At 38.8% G+C, this 22447-nt stretch overlaps 1 protein-coding gene across 1 annotated transcript in view; it reads left to right on the top strand.

Annotated features, from left to right (window-relative positions):
* The window catches only part of LOC139709277 (centrosomal protein of 112 kDa-like), a 31789-nt gene extending 11875 nt beyond the window's left edge, over positions 1–19914 (top strand). Inside the window, exons 14-27 of the mRNA XM_071621225.1 lie at positions 376–505; positions 3328–3420; positions 4148–4287; positions 5287–5422; positions 6359–6466; positions 7511–7693; positions 8664–8807; positions 10004–10090; positions 10649–10711; positions 12884–12936; positions 14141–14237; positions 17806–17895; positions 18983–19048; positions 19786–19914. Coding sequence (XP_071477326.1) covers positions 376–505; positions 3328–3420; positions 4148–4287; positions 5287–5422; positions 6359–6466; positions 7511–7693; positions 8664–8807; positions 10004–10090; positions 10649–10711; positions 12884–12936; positions 14141–14237; positions 17806–17895; positions 18983–19048; positions 19786–19914 — 1519 coding nt within the window. The remainder of the gene's footprint in view (positions 1–375; positions 506–3327; positions 3421–4147; positions 4288–5286; positions 5423–6358; positions 6467–7510; positions 7694–8663; positions 8808–10003; positions 10091–10648; positions 10712–12883; positions 12937–14140; positions 14238–17805; positions 17896–18982; positions 19049–19785) is intronic.
* Positions 19915–22447: the final 2533 nt, after the last annotated feature.

The following is a 22447-nucleotide window of genomic DNA, read 5'->3' as shown; positions in this document are numbered from 1 at the left end:
TTGTTTGTTTGTTAAGGTCAAGCACATGCAGACCTGAGACAGAATGGAAAATATCAAGATTTTGCAAACAGCAAGTTATATCCATATGGGAAGTATTCAAGTCATACTTAGTGGATGACACCTAAGGGCCAATATTACGTTGCTAATTAAAACAAACAAACAGACAAACATTTCCAATACTGTTTATCCAAAGAGAAAAAGGTGGACTTAATTATTTGCTTGCCTGATGTGTGTCATAATGTCCGTTAAGAGTTTTGATGGGTGGATTTTTGAAATTTTGTTTGCTGATTGCAATTATGTATTTGGAGAATGAGAGTGATGGAGGATGATATTTGTAAAGTGGAAAGATGTCTTGGTATCGCCTTTTGACTACAGCTATGTTGAGCTGGAGAAGCAGTACGAGATGAGGAGAGATGACCACGAGAGGGAGGTGATGCACCTGAGGGGGAAGGCAGAGGCCAGGGTGGAGTTCTTAAAGGAGGAACACAGCTCTGCCTTTACCAAGGTATGGGGAGCCCCCCAACTGTGGTCTCCTAAGAAACCGATTAACTCTTGATGTGTGCATGTAGTGTCCATTGGCACAGAAGAAGTCTGTAGCATTATACACACTGTCCAAAGCCTGGGCAAAGAAAGGGTTAGTGCACTGCAGCAGCAACCTCCCAACTAAACTACCTCCATCAACCATCTAATTGTAAATGTCAGCAGCATCGCATATGTGTTACGTTTATTTGGCCGTTGCATTATGTGTCTGTTTCCACATTGCATGTCATGCACTGAACCAACACACACAGAATGAAAATGAATGGACTAAATGTACTGTATATGCCATATATTTAGCGAGTCTAAATTTTCGCGAATCGGGACTTCCTGACGATTTCGCGAGTGGTTAAATTCGCGATCATGGAGTCATGTAGTAAATGGAGAAGTGTACACTGTACCTGTATACGTAACATTCATATCGGGATCAGAGTCAATATTTTCACGTGTCTTTAATTTTGCGAATAGCACCTGACTCGCAAAATTCGCATAAATAAAAACCTCACGAAATATTCAGCGTATACAGTAGTTTAAGTGATAAGATATGTTAAGAAAATTACTATATAAACTTTGCTTTGGATTGATAATTACATATTGAACATAGATCCATGCATTTTCAGGGATTTAGTATACATCTGTCATAAGCAGTTGATAAGTAACACTAACTTGCTGTGAAAGGCAGTGTAGTTTCTCATATGGATAAGTAAGACAAAGTATCTAGAAATATTTTGTTTGTCATCCGATAAAAATATTAAAATTATTTGATTTATGAATCTTGGAATGTAATTAGCATTTGTCCAACACATCACTTCTGCTATGACATGTATAAAATGTCCCATACACGGCAAAATTTGAATTAGCAGTGGAACTCTGCAATATTCCTGGGGGTAATTTCTCTGAATTCTGAAATTGATATTCATTTGAGTTTCAACTCAAAGTAGTTGTCAAGTATTTGATGATGAAGTACACTCAGCAAAAAAAGAAAGTAAACACTTTTTCAAGTTTATATTTGTCAATGAATATTTGGCTAAAAGTTAATGTTTCATATACCATATTGAAGGTAATTCAATTGGCTATCAGCCTAGTAGGTCAATAAAAAGGGAAACTTTACGCATGAGTGAACACCTTTGTTTTTCTCTTCCAAGGCACAAAAGCAAAAATTGCAAATATGAACAAGTTGTCATTCATGTGCAAGTGCTCTTCCTTGTAACAATAAGGACAAAAGACAAATTTAACACAATTGGATACATTACTTAAGTTCCAAAATAAACCTTTGATCTCTATGATATCTTTGAAGCCCGAAATATCAATAAAGGCAAAAAATAAGGGAGAAAAATGAAGAATCTTTGGTCAAACCCCAATTCAAATGAAATAAAGAGAAGAAGCAATATTAACAAAAATGGTAGAAATTTCAATTTGTTTTGAAATTGGTAAACTTGTAGATAATATTTGGTTCCTAAATTCATCTCATGAATCCTTAACCCTAACTAGGCCGGGCTATTTAGGTAGTTGATAGAGCCGGGGGGGGGGGGCCTCCCAGGCCCCCCCTCCAGATCTCGGCCGTCGACCGCGCGGTCGCGACGAAAATTGGCACACACATTGCCTATGATGTAATCTAAAATACCATGAAGTTAATTTTTCAAAAAAATCATCATTTATGCTAAATTATGCTAATTTATGCATGATGATGCATAAAATCAAACTATTTGGTATAAATCACACAAAAAAAGCTCAAAACAGGCACATTTTTTGTGTAAAATTTCATTTTAGTGTCCTTAACAAATGTAATTAAAAAAAATAATGATTGAGAAAAAATTCTTAAGTATTTTATTGTTTTTTTAATTTCTTATGTATTTCTTTGTTTTTTCGACTTTATGTTTTTCATTGTTTTTTTCGATGAAATTTGTCCGCGACATCGCTCCGAACAAGAAAATATGATATTCATTGATTTTAATCATTAAAACACCAAAATAATCATGCTTTTATGAAATTTGCCAGTAAGCAGAGTTTGCATTGAAATTGTACACGAATTGACGTTTTTGAGCAATTTTTGGTCTGACATGCATGTACATATTTATGCGTAACTTCGGAACCGCGCGCCCGGGCGTCGCAAATTTGGTGTCAAAAGATGCGGGAGACTTGAAAGAAAAAAGTCATGAAACGTCGCGGCGATAGCTTTTTGCGATTGCGATACATCGCGCGGAACGTCGAGGGGGGGGCCTCGGAGGCCCCCCCCCCCCGGCCTAGTTAGGGTTAAATTACTAAATAGAAAGAATGAAATAAAGAAATTCTGTTTATTTAATCTTCTCTATGCCATACTCCCTATGTCGTTTGAAGTTAAAGCTGACAGAAAATTCTTATTTTCCCCCTAAGTTTCCCATTTTGTTTTTGATTGATGTTACAAAGAGATAAAGAGAACAAAACATTGTTTTTGCTATTTTATTCATGTCTCTCATTGTGTTAAACTGGCTTTTTGTTGTCATTGTTATCTTGAAGGACATTGCCAAATGAAAGACAACTTGTCAAATTTTGCAAATTTTACTTTTGTGCCTTGGTGGGCAAAAATGAATGTGTTCACTCATGCGTAAAATTTCCTTTTAAATCAATCTACTATCTCGATAGCCAATTAAATTAATATACCTTTAATATGGTATATAATACATGGATTTTCATCAAAATCTTCTGTGAAAAATATGAAGTCGAAAAAGTGTTTACTTTCTTTTTTTGCTGAGTGTAGATGGCTAAAATATCTTTTTGTGTTTACGCTCTATATTCCTCCTGCATCAACAGCTGACTGAAAGCAACAAAGATTTAGAAGACAGAGTCCATGAACTGAGGCAGGCATTACAAGACAGTGAACTCAGCAGACAGAGACAAACCAGGGTAAGTGTCTTGCAGAGAAGGATATCATGCTACTGCAAGAGCAGAAGTTTTTCCATGGGTAATTTGCACTCGGTTGATTAGATGAATATTGGCTGTTCTGAATTCTTCAAAATCAAAACATAGCCTGGCATAGACATACTTAGAACACAGAACAAGCAAAAAAGGAAAAAAAATGTGTGTTTTTTGTCACAAGTTTTATGTTGTAACAAATGCGAACAGAAGGAAACTGACCAGAAATGAATATAATTTATTAATGGAAACAGTGAAATTTCCACTTTTACATTGCTCGATATATTTTTAGTGGTTACTCTGGGTAACTGAGATTGTGTTATGATGTTGATGATGATGTTGATGATGACATTGATGATGATGATGATGATGATGATAATGGTGGTGGTGATGGTGATGATAATGGTGATGGTGATGATGGTTGTGATGATAATAATGGTGATGGTGGTGAAGATAATAAAGATGGTGATGGTGATGACAATAATAATGATGGTGGTGGTGGTGATAATGGGGATTGTGGTGATGATAATGGGTTGTAGTGGTGCTGATGATCATCATGATAATCATGTGGATGGCATTGTGAAGGGTTGTTAATATCACTATTGCATCCTAATTGTAATAATTTGTGTTTTCATTTTCATCATTATCATCACGTGGATAATTAATCTGCAGAGAGAGCTAGAAGCTGAGTGTATGCCTTCTTCATTTCCTCCCACAGGAGCTTGAGAGTGAGCACAAGCAGGAGTGTCTCCACCAGGAGCAGCTGAGTGAGAGGAGGCTGCAGGGGCTGAGGTCGCAGCTAGAGCTGGAGAAGGAAGACTTGGAGAGGCAGCTCCGTCAGGCCCAGAACGCCAACCAGTGAGTCGCGGGCAGGGACCAGTCTGGCACTGTGGTTGTGGTGGTGGTGATGATGGTGGTGATGGTGGAGGTGGTGGTGGTGGTGGTGGTGGTGGAGATGGTGGTGATAGTGGTAATGGTGGTGGTAGTGGTGCTGATGGTGGTGATGGTAGTAGTGGTGGTGTTGTTGGTGATAGTGCTGTCGATGGTGAGGGTGGTGAGGGTGGTGGTGGTGGTAGTAGTGGTATTAGTGGTGGTGATGATGGTGGTAGTGCAAGTGGTGATGGTGGTGGCGGTGGCGATCATGATGGTGAGGGTGATGGTGGTGGTGGTTGTGGTGGTTGTGGTGGTGGAGATTGTAGACTCTTAACCCCTTGAAGGCTAGTCCCAAATACACTCTGGCAGGTGTCTATGGGAAATGCATATTATAGCAAAATTAGCATGTCCTCAGCGGGGTAAGCAGAAAGTCACCAGGTTTGATTCTGGCTCAGCATATTGGTTCTTCCAATTAAGTGCTGCTTGAATTTGCACACTCCACACAAAGAACAAATTCTGATGTTTGCTTTTGTTTTATAGCTCTGCTTTTCTGAGCTGGAATTTTTGTACACTTGAATCTAGATTGCTGTCCTGTATATGATTGCGCCTACTACTAGCATTACACTATTTCTTTGTGCACACAGATCCATCTTTCTTTTTCACTATGAATAAAGTACCGGTATATTATTTTGCATTGATATATGTAGGTATACATAGATGTATGTATGTATGTATGTATGTATGCATATATGTTATATGTCTGTATGTTTGTATGCTTGTGTGTATGTATGATATTAGCCACTGAATTAATCTATTGTTTGTGTAAATGTGTGTATGTTTATATATACTGAGGTATTCTTTATGTTAGTAGTAGAGAATGCATGATTAAGGGACTTTGAATTGTTGATACATTGGTGAGATGTCATTTTGATGTTGCATCTGATAAAAAACAACAACAACAATCTTGTTTCTGTCACCATGAAGAGACAAAGAGGAACAGCTGAAGAGACTGAAGGAGGTCCAGAGGTTGCAGGCCCAGCAGGCTGAAAGGGCGCTGGAGGAGTTCAAGACCCAGGTGGAGCACAACTCTGGCAGGATGTTTGACGAGATGAAGACCCAGGTAGGTGTGTGCCTGCCATCTCCGTGCCTCTGTGGGAATGAGATTTGTCCCCGGAGCACTTGGCATTTACTACCAAATTTTGACATTCTGAAAAGGGAGAAATAATAGCCTCTAACCTTCTTTCCCCAAAATTGAGATGACTCTGCGGTAAGGAAGAAAAAGGTAAAAACCATCTGTTTAATAATTTTCTGTGCTATGGCAGAGACAGTAGGGTTCTTGAATCATCTTTTTACCAACTTGTTTGTATTGATGAGAGTTGAGAAAGAATTAGGACAGTTCTTTTTTCAGTGTATGCCTTGTCACAATTAAAGTTTTGTTACAGTCACAGGTCTGTTACATTGAAAGTTCTGTTACATTAAAAGTCTTGAATTATGATGATAGTTCTATTTTTGAGAAAGTTCCGTTATGAAAATCTGGTTGCAGTGAAAGCTGTCTTTGAAGGAAGTATCTACGTCCATTTCAATGGAAATTCTTCTAAATAGAAGGTTCTGGACTCATTGACAGTTCTGTCACAGTAAATGCTCTGTTCGCATACAATAGGGAGCTGTAGATTTTCACGACGGAGACGTTCAGAGGGAAAAAATACCTATTCTGAGCATGCGCTAAAACGCGCATCAAGTCGATCTATTCATAGCTTGCATCGTCTGGGTTTTTTTGCTATGCGTTCTGTGCTACTTTTACGTCCACTCGATGCATGACATAGAGAGCTACTTCATGCACCAATCATATGGGGGCGGCATTTTATTTTTTTTATAGGTTGTGTCTCAGCGTAATCTAAAGCTACTTTTCAACACGACGCAGGGAAGAGGAGAACGTCCAGCTCAAGCGTTGTCTCAAACGTCCTCGCCGCAAATCTAAAGCTCCGTAATGTAAGTTCTGTGACAACGATAGCTCTGCTAAAGTGAAGTGTTCTCCTTCTCTCATGTGTCTCATAAGATGGCCAAGGTGGAAGCTGACCTAGCGACCTCCAAGGAGCTGAGAGAGAGGCAGTTGGAAGAGTTTACCAAGCAAAGAGAAGAGGAGCGCAGGGCCCACCAGCGACAGGTTGGATTGTTTTCTTTCAATTTCAATTTATTATTCCCCCGCATACACAAAGCGTATAAGGGGATATATAGGAATCAGCATGTGGTCGGTTGGGCGGTAGGGCTGTCCGTTGCAAATCTTGTTTTCATATTTTTGAAGAAAGTGACACATAAAAAAATACAAGTACCATGGTATACAATACAAAAATAATAACGTACAAATTAGGGGAAACCATCACATGAATGTGCAACTGGCTCAATATGGAAATGTACACAAAAGTCTGTTTAAAACTAGTATTGGACTATATTCAAAGTACAAGAAATATGATGGGGTCTTTGTAAAAGCAAGCTTGTTTAGTCATAGGTTGCCGAAAAAAATCATGTGTAGGGAGGAAATATGAAGCGTGGATATCTATGTAGACCATATGATTAAAAAAAAAACAAAGAGAAAGACAAACTTTCATTACAATATAAGACACAGAGAACTGCATAGGGGCGAATAAGAATAATAAATGAATTTCATAAACTCTGTGCATGCACAGCGAGTATCCACCAAAAAAAAGTGCAACATTTGGGGCAGTTTTGCAAACATGTTCCTGTGATAACAGCATAAATGAACAGCTGTCACCCAATTAATGTAATATTTGCTTCATCCTGTTTTGTGGCATTTTGTGCCTTTGGCGTGGATTACACCCTCTGAAAAATATTGCAATATTGCAGAGAGTGAAACTAGTAAACTGTGTACGCAAAATAACTGGATATGGCTAAACTCTTGCATTAGAGCATATCATACTCCGAGTTTGGGGGCGGGAGTGTGATTTATTTGTACTCTACAAAGTGCCCTGCGCAATGTTTTCCCAAGTGCTGAATAACACTTGATTAGTGGGCGTCCTAGTACGAATAATGCAGTATTGCGGCAATATGGTATTTTCACCCTATATTTTGAACTGCAGTGAGGAAAAAATAGAAAGGAAATGTCTTGTGGGTATCAATGCTGCAGATCAAGGATGCGAAGATCCTCACCTCAGTAGTCCAACAAAATGTGCCACATTGTCGTCCGATGCAGATTTCTGAGCTGGAGCTGAGCCACCAGCGGGAGCGGGCGAGCCTGCTGGAGCAGTGCCAGGAGGAGAAGGAGCGGGTGGGGGAGGAGCAGGAGGCCCTCCTGGTGTCCACCAGGGAGGGCCTGGAGCAGCGGCTGCAGCTGGTGGAGGGGCGCGCCCAGGAGCAGCAGAAGAGGGATGCTGGGGTGAGGAGGAAGGGGGTGTTTGGTGTGGTGGGGAGGGCGTCTTTACACCCCTGACCACACTCTTGGGTTACAGAACATTAAAGGAGAATGCAACCCTCTTACATACAGTTAACAACAAAATTATTCATACCCCTGGGAAAATTTTAGTTTAGAGCAGATTTTTTGCAAGTAAAGGATGGAGCGATGGTGATTGGGTGTTATATCTCAACATTTCTATTGTTATGCAAATGAGGTGAAACTGGAATTAATGTCAATTTATAGAGGACAAATAAGTATAAAAAGTTAACACCCAATCACCATCACTCCATCCTTCACTTGTAAGAAATCTGCTCAAAACTAATAATTTCTCAGGGGTATGAATAATTTTGTTGTTAACTGTATATGTGAATTTAGGAAATGCAGGAATATTAGCAGAACACATCAGCAAAGTGTGAGGAAAATTTGACAATCCACTAAAAATTTATCAATTTTTAAAGCTTTGGTGCAGCCATCGCTTAATGAGAAGACTACAACCCTTTGTGACATCACATATGGACAATGCTACAAAGAAAAATTCAACATATTTTCACTTTCCTAGCATACTGAAAGACCACTTGATTTACCTCTTTCAGAAAGCAGGGAAATAATATTACCCCTAACATGCCCGTTCTTTTACGTCAGCAACAAGTCGGGAATGTGTGCTTGACAGAAAAAAAAATCTAATTTACATGTTCCATTTTCCCTTTTTTACAATGGGCCTGCAGGGTTTCTCACTAGCACTGTGACTGCCGTGACAAATTTTTGTCAGTCTAGAAGTCTGACATGGCATCCACAGCAATCACTTTTTGTCATGTTTGCACATCCCGTCCCCATGCGTTGTCTGGTATCCATCCCATTTTGTCCCCGTTGGCCTGAAACGTGATTGCCGTGGCCGCCGGGAACATGGCGTAAACGTAGCATTACCCTTTGATTTCCCTCCCCCCACCATCAGACCATCTCTGAGCTGGAGCGTCAGCTGAGGGAGGTTAAGGAGGAGATTCTGCAGGGAGACTCGCTGAGGAAGCAGCAGCTGGTAGAACTGGGTCTACTCCGGGAGGAGGAGAGACAGAAGGTGCAAAGGGAGCACGAGACAGAGGTCAGTCTTAGGTGGATGAAAATGAGGTGGAAGGAGATCGGATAGATTGTATTATGTGTGATATAAGAGAGACAGAAGGTGCAGAGGAATCATGAGAGGAAGGACAGTCTTTGATGGAAGAAAATGAGGTGGAGGGGGGTTTGTATGGATTCTATTAGAGAGAGATGGAGAATAAAGTGGAGATAGTAGAGAGGGTGACTCAATATTTGCTTCTGTGACATTTGCTCCGGTCTTATTTTCCCCAAGGACGTAGGGTTAGGATTGTGACAGGGTCTTAGGTTTAGTTTCATGTGAGGATTAGGGTTAGGTTTATGTTTGTGGGTAGAATTTATGTTTGACTTAACGTGCAGATATTTCATAGGAGCAACTGTCGTAGGAGCAAATTTCATGGAACCAGAACAGACAGAAGGTACAGAGGGAACATGAGACGGAGGTCAGTCTTTGGTGGAAGAAAATGAGGTGGAGGGGGTTTGTAGGGATTGTATTATGAGTCATGTAAGAGTGATAGAGTGAGAGAGAATAGAATGGAGATAGGAGAGATAGAAGGTACAGAGGGAACATAAGATGGAGGTCAGTCTTTGGTGGAAGAAAATGAGGTGGAGAGGGTCTGTATGGATCCTATTATGTGTGATGTAAGAGAGAGATTGAGAATAGAATAGAGATAGGAGAGACAGAAGGTACAGGGGGAGCATGAGACCGAGGTCAGTCTTTGTTGGAAGAAAATGAGATGGAAGAGGGTTTGTGTGGAGGGATGAAGAGTTGAACAGAGACAAGATGCATAGAGAAACGTGTTAGCTGCCAGGTGCATGATTTAAAGGACAAGTTCACCTTACCATATGTGTGGATTGCATGAATGCAGCAATATTTGTAGAACAAGGTTGATGTGATGAGATATGCGATGACAGTAGCGTCGCTCATACCGGAACTATGAGGATAGCTCAAAGTAGCCATGAAAAATGATGTATACATATATGTAATATATTAATGAAAAAAACAAATGATAACTGAATGTGTTTTATCACATCATCTTACTGTGGAATGAGAAAGTACCTGTTATATCTGCTGTTGTTGGTTTGGTTTTTTTATTACGGTCACTTTCAGTGTGGTTATGGAGAATGGAGAAAGCTGTTCCAAGTAGGTGGTATTCAGGGCAGTCTTTATGTATTGTGGGTATTTTTTTTCCATATACCCTGTAGGTAAGGCAGCTGAGATCTGAGATGGACCAGTACAGGATATCCCTACAGAAAGAACACAGCGTTCAGATGGATCAAGCATTAAAGCAGGTGAACAGTGCTGGTGTGTGTGAAATGAACTTTGTAGAGATGATTTGTTTGACTGACTGACATGCTTATGCTAACACTTGTCAGGTAGCACCGTTCATACTTCATATTTCAATCTGCTGTAAGATTGAGGAGCAGCTCTTGATCTGCTAGTGTTTTGAATGTGAATCGTTCATGTTGTGCTCTAAAGAGTGGACAAGTTTAATTTATGAATGAAAAATAATGAGGGTGTAATGTGTCTCAGGGGGAAAATGAATTCTAAAAGCCTATGTTTCACATGATGACCCATGAATGTGATATACATGTCTGTAGCACACGGTGCTGCAGATTTCAATTTGCACATATAAACAGAACAAATATTCTGATTTGTTTTTAAATCACTAAATCTATTGCTGTTTTATCATTGTCCAGTGTAGAAACCATGTAGTGTTATTATGATAGATAGGTGTTCTACGTGTATACATGTATGTACGCATGCATGTAGGAATGTTGTGTGTCGGCATTTTGGGAGACATTACAGAATAGCATTCCAATAATGATTCTCTGTTCTTTTTTTTTCAGACAAACGACCGCTTGAAAGACATTGAGAGGGACTATTCAAACAGGCTTGACCAAGCTTCGGAGGTAAGTTGGATTCACATCACATAGTCTCAATCATCCAAATTCAGAAAGGGTAGTTTCAAGCAAGTCTTTGGTTTGTGTTTAGTCCATATACTGAAACAAATCATTGCATACATGATGTGCATACATGATGCGTCACAGAAAATTTATGCATTTTGAACTTTCATAGTCCATGGACTAGGGTGAAACCACCTTTGTGAATTTTTCCAATATGTATAGTGTGGTTGTTTAGGTCTGTTGCAGATCAAAATGCGTGGAGATTCTCTTGTTTCCAGCTTATGTTTAGACAATATTGCACTGTAGGCAGACTCTTCCCTACCGAAAGCGCCTAAATTTGCCCATCACCATTTTTACCAAATCACAAGAATCCTCCCTTAGGCTGCTGTCTGGCAATTCAATATTTCTTGTGTGCCATATATCGTGACCAACATGTTACTGAACCCAGTGTTGTAGAATTTTAGATTCTAGCTGTGCCTTTCAGTAGGACATAAATATGATGTCTGTGTTTGAATGTATATGTGAGTGTGTGTTTGTGTGTATGTGGGTGGATGTGTGTGTTGTCTTAAAATTCAGAGGGATGAATGCTGGGTCTAGTTAATGTTAGAAAGCAAAGGTATTATTTCTAATTCATTCTGCTCAATTTGTAGTTCTCATGTACAAATGTAAAACACACAAAATATAGAATGCTGTGTGCGGGTAACTCCCATTAAAACGAAGTCCTACGGATGGGCACTTTTCTTTCGTTATATCAAAATTTCATTGTAGCTGAACAATGAAGTATATAAAGTTATATAAAATAGCATACATACTTATGATACATGCCGGCAGTGCATCACAAAAGTTATAGTGCACGTAAAATATAACGATTGCAGACGATAACCCACTATCGATTTGATATCGGTTTTTGCTCCCTCATTTTAATCATCGAGTACTGAATTCCGCACCTCATCGACGCGATTGCGCCACAATCGCGATATGCTTTGCTCGATATTATCGTTATTCTCGATTCTCGCTGGCTATGCCAGCAACTTATCTGTGTGGGACTAGACTATCAGCGGTAGATTTAAACATGGAAGCTGAAATGAACAGGTTCGCTACTTTTACAGAGACTGATCTATACAAACAGTATCTTAGACAATAAGGACACAAAGGATGCCATCAAATACGCCCTACGAATTTTGGACTCCTACTGTTCTGAAAAGGAATCAATCCGACGGATATTGAGCAAGTCAACCCAAGATTTGTGCCGCTTTCTCCGTACATTCTACGCGGAAGTGCGCCGTGGAAATGGGTAGCGTGTGTAGGGTATACGCTAAGCGCTCTTTGATCACGCTACGCTACGCTATGATTATGAACTTTTACTACGACATTTACAACACACTCTCGGAATCCACTTGTGCAGCAATGGTGACTTCAATGATGCCTGGCACGAGCCTTGTGTTTAAATCCAGTAGATCCCTAATCCTACGAAACATCATCTAGTCCTGGTCCTGGACCCACAGTGCAGTATGTAAACTTAGGGCGTCTAATGTGTTACTGTTAGATCCGTGGTAGACCTATTGTAGCTCTGTCGCTCGTAAGTGACGTAGATCTAGTAGTACATGTACAACGTTAGGCCAGGGCCCCTAGACCTAATCTATCATAGGGCCTAGAAATCGTTAGATATAACCACGTAGACCTTAACACATCAGGATTTTGTCTACACAGGTTCAAAGAAACTGGTATTATTGCTTGTCTAGACACGTGTAGAGTCTTAAATAATCTAGGCTTTCGTATTTTTTCAATTTATCTTGCCTGGGTATGTATGCTATTTTATATAACACATAGTGCATGACATCTTATTGCACTATAACAAGTACCAAGCACCTCCAAATTCAGAATTTGTCGGTGCTTATATTGTTATAGTGCATTCAGCCTCATGCACTATATATATAATATAGGCGATGAATTTTGGACCTGAATTTTTGCTTTGTTTCAACGAGAGTTTCGTTTCAGCTGTTTTCGTTATAACAGGCATACACTGTAGTCTCACTTCAAGCAATGACATAAAAGTGTCGGTGTTTGCCCCATTCTCTACTGTTTTTTGTTTGTTACTGTTATTCGTCATTGATCGTTAGATGGTATTTCAATCTATCTCTGTGCCACATATTTTCGTTCTCTGTCTCCATTCAACAGACAATCAAGGAACACCAGCTCACAATTGAAAGACTGAGGGAAGAATCGCAAGTGTAAGTTGCTGGCTGAATTTGTTTCATTGGTATTCTCGAAAGACATGACACGTTATGGCCTCGATAATTGTTGTGATCAGAAATTTGAAAGTGAGCTCCTTTAGTATTTGAAATGGCAGATGCATCATCTCAGATATTGTCAGTCACGCTTGAGATGTGTGTGATTGTTTGTTTGTTTTTTTGTTGGCTGGTTGGTTGCTTGGTTTTATTGCTCCTTTACAGTTCAAAGATACTGCGGAGCTCCTGTTTAGATACTCATTATGGGATTATGCCAGATGGGAAAATGTAGGGGAAAAGAATTCTTTACTCTTTCACTTGTATAATGTAGCATAGCTATGAGTGAAGAGACTGAATGTTATTTCTAGCCTATACTGTACAGCCAGATATATTCATGGCATGTAATTTGCCACTGGCATTCAATGCATATAGTGCAGACAAAAACTTTTGCATGCATTTTAATTTCGCAAATCTTTGCTCCGCGAGAAATCAGCAAAAATTTTATGCACACAAAAATTTCTGGTTTTACAGTAAGTGTCAGTGCATTTCTTCTGTACAGATGTTTTGCTGGTATACCAGTATACCTGTATACGATATATATTTTGTGAGGTTTGTTTTTTTTCCTCTCTGCAAATTGTGCAAGTCTGACCAGTGCTGTTTGCAAATTTAACAATGTGCGAAAATATCTACTCTGATCCCAACATGAATGTGACGTCTCACGTACATTCTCCATTCACCACTGTATTCCATGACCACAAATTTAACCACTCGCGAAATTGTTGGGAAGTCCCAATTCAAGAAAAATGAGACTTGCTAAACATATGGCGTACATAGTAATAAGGATATCCCATATCCTAACTCTAATTCAAGTCAAGCAAAAAAACAAACAAAAAATTAAAAATGAAAGGGGTCAAGATAAGGTGATCCAGTGGGATATATTTTTTTTATTTTTTGGCAAACAGGGTCATGGTGACCAGATTCAAACTCAATATAATTCTTACTGAACACTAGATAGTTTGATGAAGAAGAGTAGTCACCAAATGTGGGTCATATTTCATTTTTACAACTGAGTTTTATTTGTGCAGTGTCCATTTGGCATGCTTCTCCCATTCAATATGGCAGTCAGACCTTGATACTTTTTTTATGTGGAATCTCAAGTTTTTTGGGGGACTTCCTAGCTATGTTTTGTTTTGCCCAACTCTTACAGAGCCAAGAGTAACATGGAGCTCCAGCTGAGTGAGACGGTGTCCAAGCTGGAAGACGAAAAAGAGTTGTTGAGAAGGCAACACGAGGCCTACAACAAGGTATGCAGATTTTTATCGCATGTCCAGCTGAACGTCAGCAAGATTTCAAAGGACTAAAACCGATTCTACCATGTAGAATTCAGTATCATGCCATATTCGTTATCCTACCAGAATACATACAATAACATACATGTACATTGAATCTCCCACCCACACTGGGAGAATTATAGTATAGAGTCGTGCATTGTACTAGAGTTCTTAATCCCTATCTTAATGGGGGGGGGGGGTCAAATTGACACCCCCCCTCCACATTTTGCACCGTGATTCTGCAACGTGCAAACATTTTGCTGCACCATTTCATGAATTTTTTCAATGAAGTCTCCCTCATATTTTGAGACCAAATTTGCGATGTCAGGGTACACCATTTTGAAGTTACGCAATGTTTTGCATATGGATGCATGTCAACCCGAAAACAGCTCAAATTTGTGATACTGTGTGCAAATCCAAAGCAAATTGTCATTTTTTTCTTTGTTAAATTGATATAAATCAGATCCTTTTGACTTTTAATCATTGAGATTAATCAATGCTAATGTATATAAACTTGAAAAAGTGCCTGCAACAAATTTAGGGAAAAACAATAGAAAACAAAATACATAAGAACTTAACAAAACAATAAAAACAAAAGAAATTAATTTTGATTGTGCTTTCTTTTTTGCAAGAAAATTGTCTGATGTGTCTTCAGGAATTTGACACAAAAATTTAGCAATCCTTCAGTCTTTTTACCTAAGTTACAGGTGAAAATATGATTTCATGCTTATATTTGCATAATTAATTTACTAAAAATAGAAAATAATATTTTTCTATTGTATAACCATATAATCTCTATGCTCTATGTTCGGTCAAAATTTTGCACAATTGCACCATCGGCAGCCGAGATCTGAAGGGGGGTCAAATTGACCCCCCAGTAAAAATTTGGTCTCAAATAGCACAGTTAGAATAGGGTTAAAAGATGCACACACATCCATCTTTCCATTCTCCAAGCCAGCCTCTTTCATACAAAGGAAGAAGTGCTGCCATCATACCAAACATGTGAGATTATCTTAAAGGACAAGTCCACCTTCATAGATATATGGATTGAGTGAATGGAGCAATATTAGTAGAACACATCAGTGAAAGTTTGGGGAAAATCAGACAATTCTGTTCCAAAGTTCTGAATTTTTAAAGTATCTGCACAGTCACTGCTGGATGAGAAGACTACTGCAGTGTATGCTGTCACATGCATAGAACAATATAAGGAAAATCTAAAGAGAATTTCATAAAATTTTACTTTTTTGAAAAAGTGCATATTTCCTCGTCTTGTCTCTGCCATATGTTAAGGGCAATATTATTCCCCCTTGCCTTCTGAAAGAGGCAAGTCAAGTGTTCTTCTATTATGCAAGAAAAGTGAAAAGTTCTAAGATGGGTGTGTATTAATGGTATGGCTTTGTGATTATTTGATTGAGCTGGGTTCAAGGATACACATGGGAAGAGAGAGAGAGAGAGAAAGAAGTATGCTGATTCTAGAAAGAAAAATAGCCTTTGTACTTTTGCATTTCTCATTAAATTAATAACCTTGAACCAGACTCATCATACAATAGCTAAATAAAACTGAAGTATTCATAAAAAGTTGACCCCATGATTTAACGACCCATGCCAATATGTATGCATACATATATGTATGTATATATATATATATTTATTTATTTATTTATTTATAGTTTTGTGATATGAGAAGGCTTATCAGTTGATGTCAAGACATCCAGAGCAATTCTGTGAATGACATTTTATTGATTTAGTACAGTGCCCTCTTGCCTAGATAAGTTTTGTTTTTAAGTGCAGATATAGCTTTTTACACATGTGGGCCAAACAGTTTAGACAAGTCATAAAGTCATAGATATAAAGATTTACTGTAAACGTGGAAATTTTCGCGGTACATTAATTTTCGCGGATTTCGCGCTACGTTCGGCTAGCGCAAATTCAAAAACGCGCGAATATATCTTCGCAATTTTCTATGCACATTTTGAACGGCATTTCGTCGATGATACTGCTACGTAGTACAAACATGTTTACGCATATAGCAGTATCATCGCACACACCGCACGCACTGAGCCCATGGCCGATTGGTGTGCTACATCCCCGCGACTACAGTACTAGTACTACAGTACATGGTATCGAGTTGAATACACATGTACTACGTAGTTGAGCGCTTGTACTCGCACTCGCGCCGCTCGCTACGTCGCTTATCGTACGCTGGCATCGCTGGATGAAAACACAGACTGTGTATTAACCCGCTGCAGAGCGCGAATTTAAGAACCCGCGAATATGTTTTCGAGCCGCTCAGCGCGAAAAATTAATCGCGCGAAAATATTGACGTTTACAGTACATCACTTTTTTTATCTGTCTCCAATTTGATATTGATCTGTTTATTATATCTGTTTGTCTATACATGTAACTCTCATGCGCTGTCCTTCTCTTTCTGTGTAAAATATATATCTGTGTCTATTCATATATTTGTCTATTTGTCTATATATTTAACTCGCAAGTGCTCTCTCTCTCTCTCTCTCTCTGTCTATTCGTCTGTCTGTCTTTTTTTTTTCTTTGCAGTCATTTGTCTATCTGTCTGTCTATCTTCCGCTCACCTTTGTTTTCTATCCCTCACAGTTACATATGAAATTTATCTATTCATCTATCTTTCTATCTATCTATCTATCCATCTATCTGTCTACCTTTATATCTATCTCCATCTATTGTCATTATTTCTGTCTGCCTGTCTGTCTACCTATCTATCTATATCTATCTGTCTATTTATATAATCTATCTATCTATCTATCTATATCTATCTATCTATCCATCTATCCATCTATCCATCTATCCATCTATCCATCTATCTATCATATCTATCTATCTATCAATCTAACTTTCTATCTATATCTAACTGTTTATATGATCTATCTAGCTATCTATCTATCTGTCTATATCTATCAATTTATATAATCTATCTGTCTATCTATATCTATTTATATAATCTATCTATCTATCTATCTATCTATCTGTCTACCTTTATATCTATCTCAATCTATTGTCGTTATTTCTGTCTGTCTATCTTTCTATCTTTCTATCTATCTTTCTATCTTTCAATCTATATTTATCTATTTATATAATCTATCTATCTATCTATCTATCCATCTATCTATCTATCTGGCTACCTTCATATCTATCTCCATCTATTGTCGTTACTTCTGTCTGTCTATCTATCTATCTCTCTATATATATCTATTTATATAATCTGTCTATCTGTTATCTATCTATATACAATGTATATTTATCTATTTATATTATCTATCTATCTATCCATCCATCCATCTATCTATCTATCAATCCATCTATCTATCTATCCATCCATCTATCTATCTATCTATCTATCTATTTATATAATCTATCTATCTATCTCTTCATCTATCTATCTATCTGTCTGTTTGTCTCAGTATCTATCTATTTGTGTATCTATCCCCCATTTATTTGTGTCTATCTATCAATCTACAGTATCTCTCTCATTTTCTTGTACTCTTTCTTCCCATGCCGTGTTCAGGCTGTGCAGAGGGAGCTGGACGATCAGAGACAAAGAATCAAACAGCTGGAGAGGAGACTACAACAGCAGGAATTAGACCACCAAGAGAAGGTTCAGTTTCTTTTCTTCTTTTCTCTTTTTGTTTTGTTATTCTTTTTAAAGAAACCTTTCTTAGTCACATGGTATCGTGGCTGCAATTTACAAAGTGGTAATACTTGTGTGTATTAAAGGGAACCCAAACCCAAAGAGCAATGTGGATTGAGTGAAAGCACTAAAATTACTAGAACACATGAGTGAAAGTTTGAGGAAAATTGGACAATCGATGCAAAAGTTATGAATTTTTTAAGTTTTAGTGTTGGAACCGCTGGATGAAGAGACTACTAGAGGTTATGACGTATGTGTGGACAACAATATGAAGAAAATATAAAGAAAATTCCACAAAATTTCACTTTAGTAGCGTTATGAAAGAGCACTTGACTAACTGCTTTCAGAAAACAGGGGGAATAATTGCTACCCTTAACATTTGTCCATATCAAGTTGATGGAATGTGTAATTTTTGTGAAAAATTAATTTTTGTGGAATTCCTATATTTTTTTTTTTTTTTGGGGGGGGGGGAGGAATTTATACATATTTATATCAGTATTTTCCTCATTAACCTATAACTGTGTACGGTTTAGTCTGGAAACATTTTTATTATAACTATTGTTCACATTTTGTGTATTTAACAATACTTAACATCTATTATACGGATTCAATTTTTTTACAGTGGTTGTTTCTATCCCTAACTCACATTTTAGAACTATTTTAAAGCACTAATGCTGGATTTTTGTTTCTTCTACAAATGGTAAATTATGCCTTTAAAAACCAATTTCCGTCACATAAACTTTGAATTCCTCTTATTATTGTATGCTCTTTAATGTTTCATAAGTGGTTTCTAATTATCTCACGTAAAAAGTTAGAATCTGAATCTCCCATCTCGACTAAAACTATACCATCCTTTTAACCCATTGAGAATGAGTCCCGAGTATACCCGGGCAGGTGTCTACGGGAAATGCGTGTTGTAACAACATCAAACCGTCCTCAACGGGTTAAGGAGGGACCATGGAAAACCAATATGAGGTGTATAGTTTTCCCTACATATAATCAGCACTAAACAAACAATCAAAATTGCATTTCTATCTCTGGTATCATTATCTAGATCTTGCAGGTGCAACATGAGTATGAGGCAAAGAGCAGAGGTCTTCTTCCAGCATCAATCCAACAGGTGAGGGCGCTGTTCAAATGCCTTTGGCCTTTGCCAAAGCTAGTCAAACTATATAGAATTGAAGTGTAGTTTTGGCTTGTCAATTTTGATTTTAAAAATTGCCATTTCCTATGTTATCTTTGTTGTTGTTGTTGTTTTGTTACATATCATAACTTAAAAGGTCCTGTTTACCTTTGGGAGCAGTGATTTTAAGAAATGTTCGAGATATCACTTTTGATGCGTATGTGTAGGTCAGTTCTATCACAAAATATCCAACCATGTAAAATTTTTGCAATAAAGCCTAAAATATTTATGTAGATATCACTATTTTTCTTATTAAACCATAACTGTACAGTAGATGGTTAAGTCTGAAAACATTTTTATTATAATTATTGTTCACATTTTGTATATTTTACAATACTTAACATCAATTATACTCATTCAGATTTTTACATTGGTTGTTTCTATCCCTAACTCACAATTTAGAACTATTTTCAAGCACTAATGCTGGGTTTTTAGTTCATCTGCAAATGGTAAATTATGCCTTTAACCAGAGTTTTTGGTGTTGTTTTTTGTTTTGTTTTGTTTTGTTTTTGTTGGGTTTTTTTTGCTGCTTAGATGATTATAAAGCTCTGTCTGTTTGGAGAATGATTTCAAATGACAGAAAAATCAATGTTTGTGTTGTTTTAATTACTGTTTATTTCCTGTGACTTGTACATGTATTTGTTTCTCTCTTTGTTTCTGTATGCTGTGTCCAGGAGTTAGAGGCCACCATTACCTCCCTCAAGTCTCAGGTGACCACCCTCCAGCAGAGAGTTCTGGTTCTGCAGGAGGAGATTGACATGAGGAACAAGCACATCTCAAGGTTCTCCCCATCAAGGAACTAAGCACGGACATCCATGCCACATTTGCTACTCCAAGCCCCGCCCACACCTTGACCCCGCCCATACCTCTATCCCAATTTATTCCCCATCACAAACTTATCCCCACCATAACCCAGCCCAACCCAAATCCCAGCCTCACTCCAATCCCAGCTCCACTGAAACACAGGAGCCACTACAATCCAACCCAGCCCAAGCTCCAGCCCCACCCAGGTCCCAAAAATGTAACCCCACCCATACCCCAGCCACACCTAACTCTCTGTCCTACCAAAGCTTGAAACCCACGCACACCCTATCCAGTCCAAACTCCAGCCCCACCCTAAACCCAACCCTCTCATAGCCTTCAACCCACCCAAACCCCACAAAAATGCTATGCCCTCCGAATTCAATTTCAACCCAAGCCTGAGCCCCACCTAAACATCTTATCCCTCCACCCCCCTCCCTCCTTACCATCGTATACCAACACTGCAGATGACATTCAGTCCCCCCCCCCACACACACACACACACTCTTTGTGACTTGTTGAAGACTGTCTTTAATCCACTTGCGTAACATGTCGACACAAACTTCAGTCTCACTCGACTACTTCTATAGTTTGAGGCGACCTCCCCCCCCCCCCCCCCCCCCCCCCCTCCTCCCCTTTCCCTCACCCAGCCTTACATTAAGTTGCATCCAGGGGCTGGGGAGTGCACTACAGAGTGAACAGCAGGGCTCATTTTGTAAAAGATGTTAGGATAGCAACTCTTGTGGGAATGGCAACTTCCCATAGCAACAGCCAATCAGGAAGCTGGATTCTTGTCATTACCATGACAATTGCCATTCCAACAAGAGTTGCTATCAAATCAACTTTTTATGAAATGGGGCTCGCGTTATTCTAAGGTAGGAGGAGGAGGACAAGCCAGGGAGGCTACATTAGGGGTGATGGGGCGGTCAAATATTATGAAGTCGTGGTGGATGGTGCCATCTGCAAAGATGTGCAGGCAGATGGGCAATTAAAATCCATCTCCAGACACGATAAAACACAAACAAACGACACCGCTGTAGGCTTACTGCAGTATGCACTTTCAGGTCAGATTATGGTTACAGCGTGTCGTGTGATCAGGCTGCATAGACATCTCTCCATCTTGTTGTGTTTGTTGCTGTTCCCTTTCATACCTCGGCCCTAAAGTGGTTTGAGACATTGTTTTAGGGGCTGTCTGTTCCTCTTCCTGTCTGTCTGTCTGTCTGTCTGTCTGTTTGTCTGTCCATCTGGCTGTCTGTCTGTTTGTTCATGCATAAACTATTCCATCGTTTGAGAATAACTTTGATACAGTAATGAAAACGTGGCATGCATGTGTACTCTCATGTGAGACTGAAGTCACCAGGCATTGGGTCGTGAGGTCAAAAGTCAAGATGTCACAGACTAAGATCTCATTTCTTCATCACTGCAAGGCATTTCATTCATATGAATTATGGAAAGATGTGAGGATCGGCGATCATGAGCATTGTGCCTGCTTACTGATACATTTACATGCATGCATCATTGATTTAAAGTAAAGTCTTCTTTCAAGACATTAAAAAAGGCCCAACGAAGATGACATTTCTTTTGCTATATTCCAGCGAATGGAGAGAATAGTCATGACAATGTGGCATGAAGTATTATCTGTGTATAAAAAGACTCTTTGTAAAGCGAGTGTGCTTCTGCATTCATATGCATTTTTCCCCTTTGTGTGTGTATGTGTGTGTGTGTGTGTGTGCATGTGTGTGTGTGTGTGTGTGTGTGTGTTTAGGAATCGGTATATGTATCAGCATTATGGTGGTCACTTTTTTTTTCCCCCATGTAAAATGTTTAGTTAGCTTCGGTTTTAATTTGGTGTGTGTTTAACTGTCAAAGAAACAGGTAACCAAGATACCACAAATATGTAGTGTGACTTGGCGTGCAAATGTTGGTGTTTGTGAGTGCGCACTGGTGGGTATGTTGTTGTTTTGGTTGATGTCTAGTGCATATATGGGTGTGTGTGTGTGTGTGAGGGAAGGCTACGGGGGTGGGGGTATGTTAGTGGGGAAATAGGTGGGGATGGTTAGGGTCATAGGTAGATGTAGTTAGGTTAGAGTAGAGTAATGGTTAGCGGGGAAATAGGTGGGGATGGTTAGGGTTAGGTAGATGTAGTTAGGCAATGGTAGAATAATGGTTAAGGGGTCAGGCAGGAATATGATTTGTTTTGATGATATACACATATGGTTATTTTGTGCGGTACGGGGGGGGGGGGAGGGGTGGTTGATAGGTTAGATAGAAAAAAAATGATGAGTTTTGTTCGGTTAAGTAAAGAATGCTTTTTTTTTTAATATGTTGTAGGAACTGCTGTATTCTCAAGAGAGTGTAAGAGAATTTATATAATGAAGTGGATATTGAGCAATCTGATCAAGTTGATCAAGATTTTTTTTCCCTTTTAAGAGTTATACTTTATCTGATATATTTGTGTATATAGTGTGTGCTCTGCCAAAAAAAAAAAAGAAAAAAAAAGAAGGAAGTTAAGTGAAAAAAGTGATTGAGTAGCAC

Source organism: Diadema antillarum, unplaced genomic scaffold, assembly GCF_040938485.1.
Source record: "Diadema antillarum isolate AM-2024a unplaced genomic scaffold, OU_Dant_1.0 seq00001423_RagTag, whole genome shotgun sequence".
NCBI lineage: Eukaryota > Metazoa > Echinodermata > Echinoidea > Diadematoida > Diadematidae > Diadema > Diadema antillarum.
The sequence above is the reverse complement of the archived record's forward strand: the minus strand, read 5'-3'. Positions and strand labels throughout refer to the sequence as shown.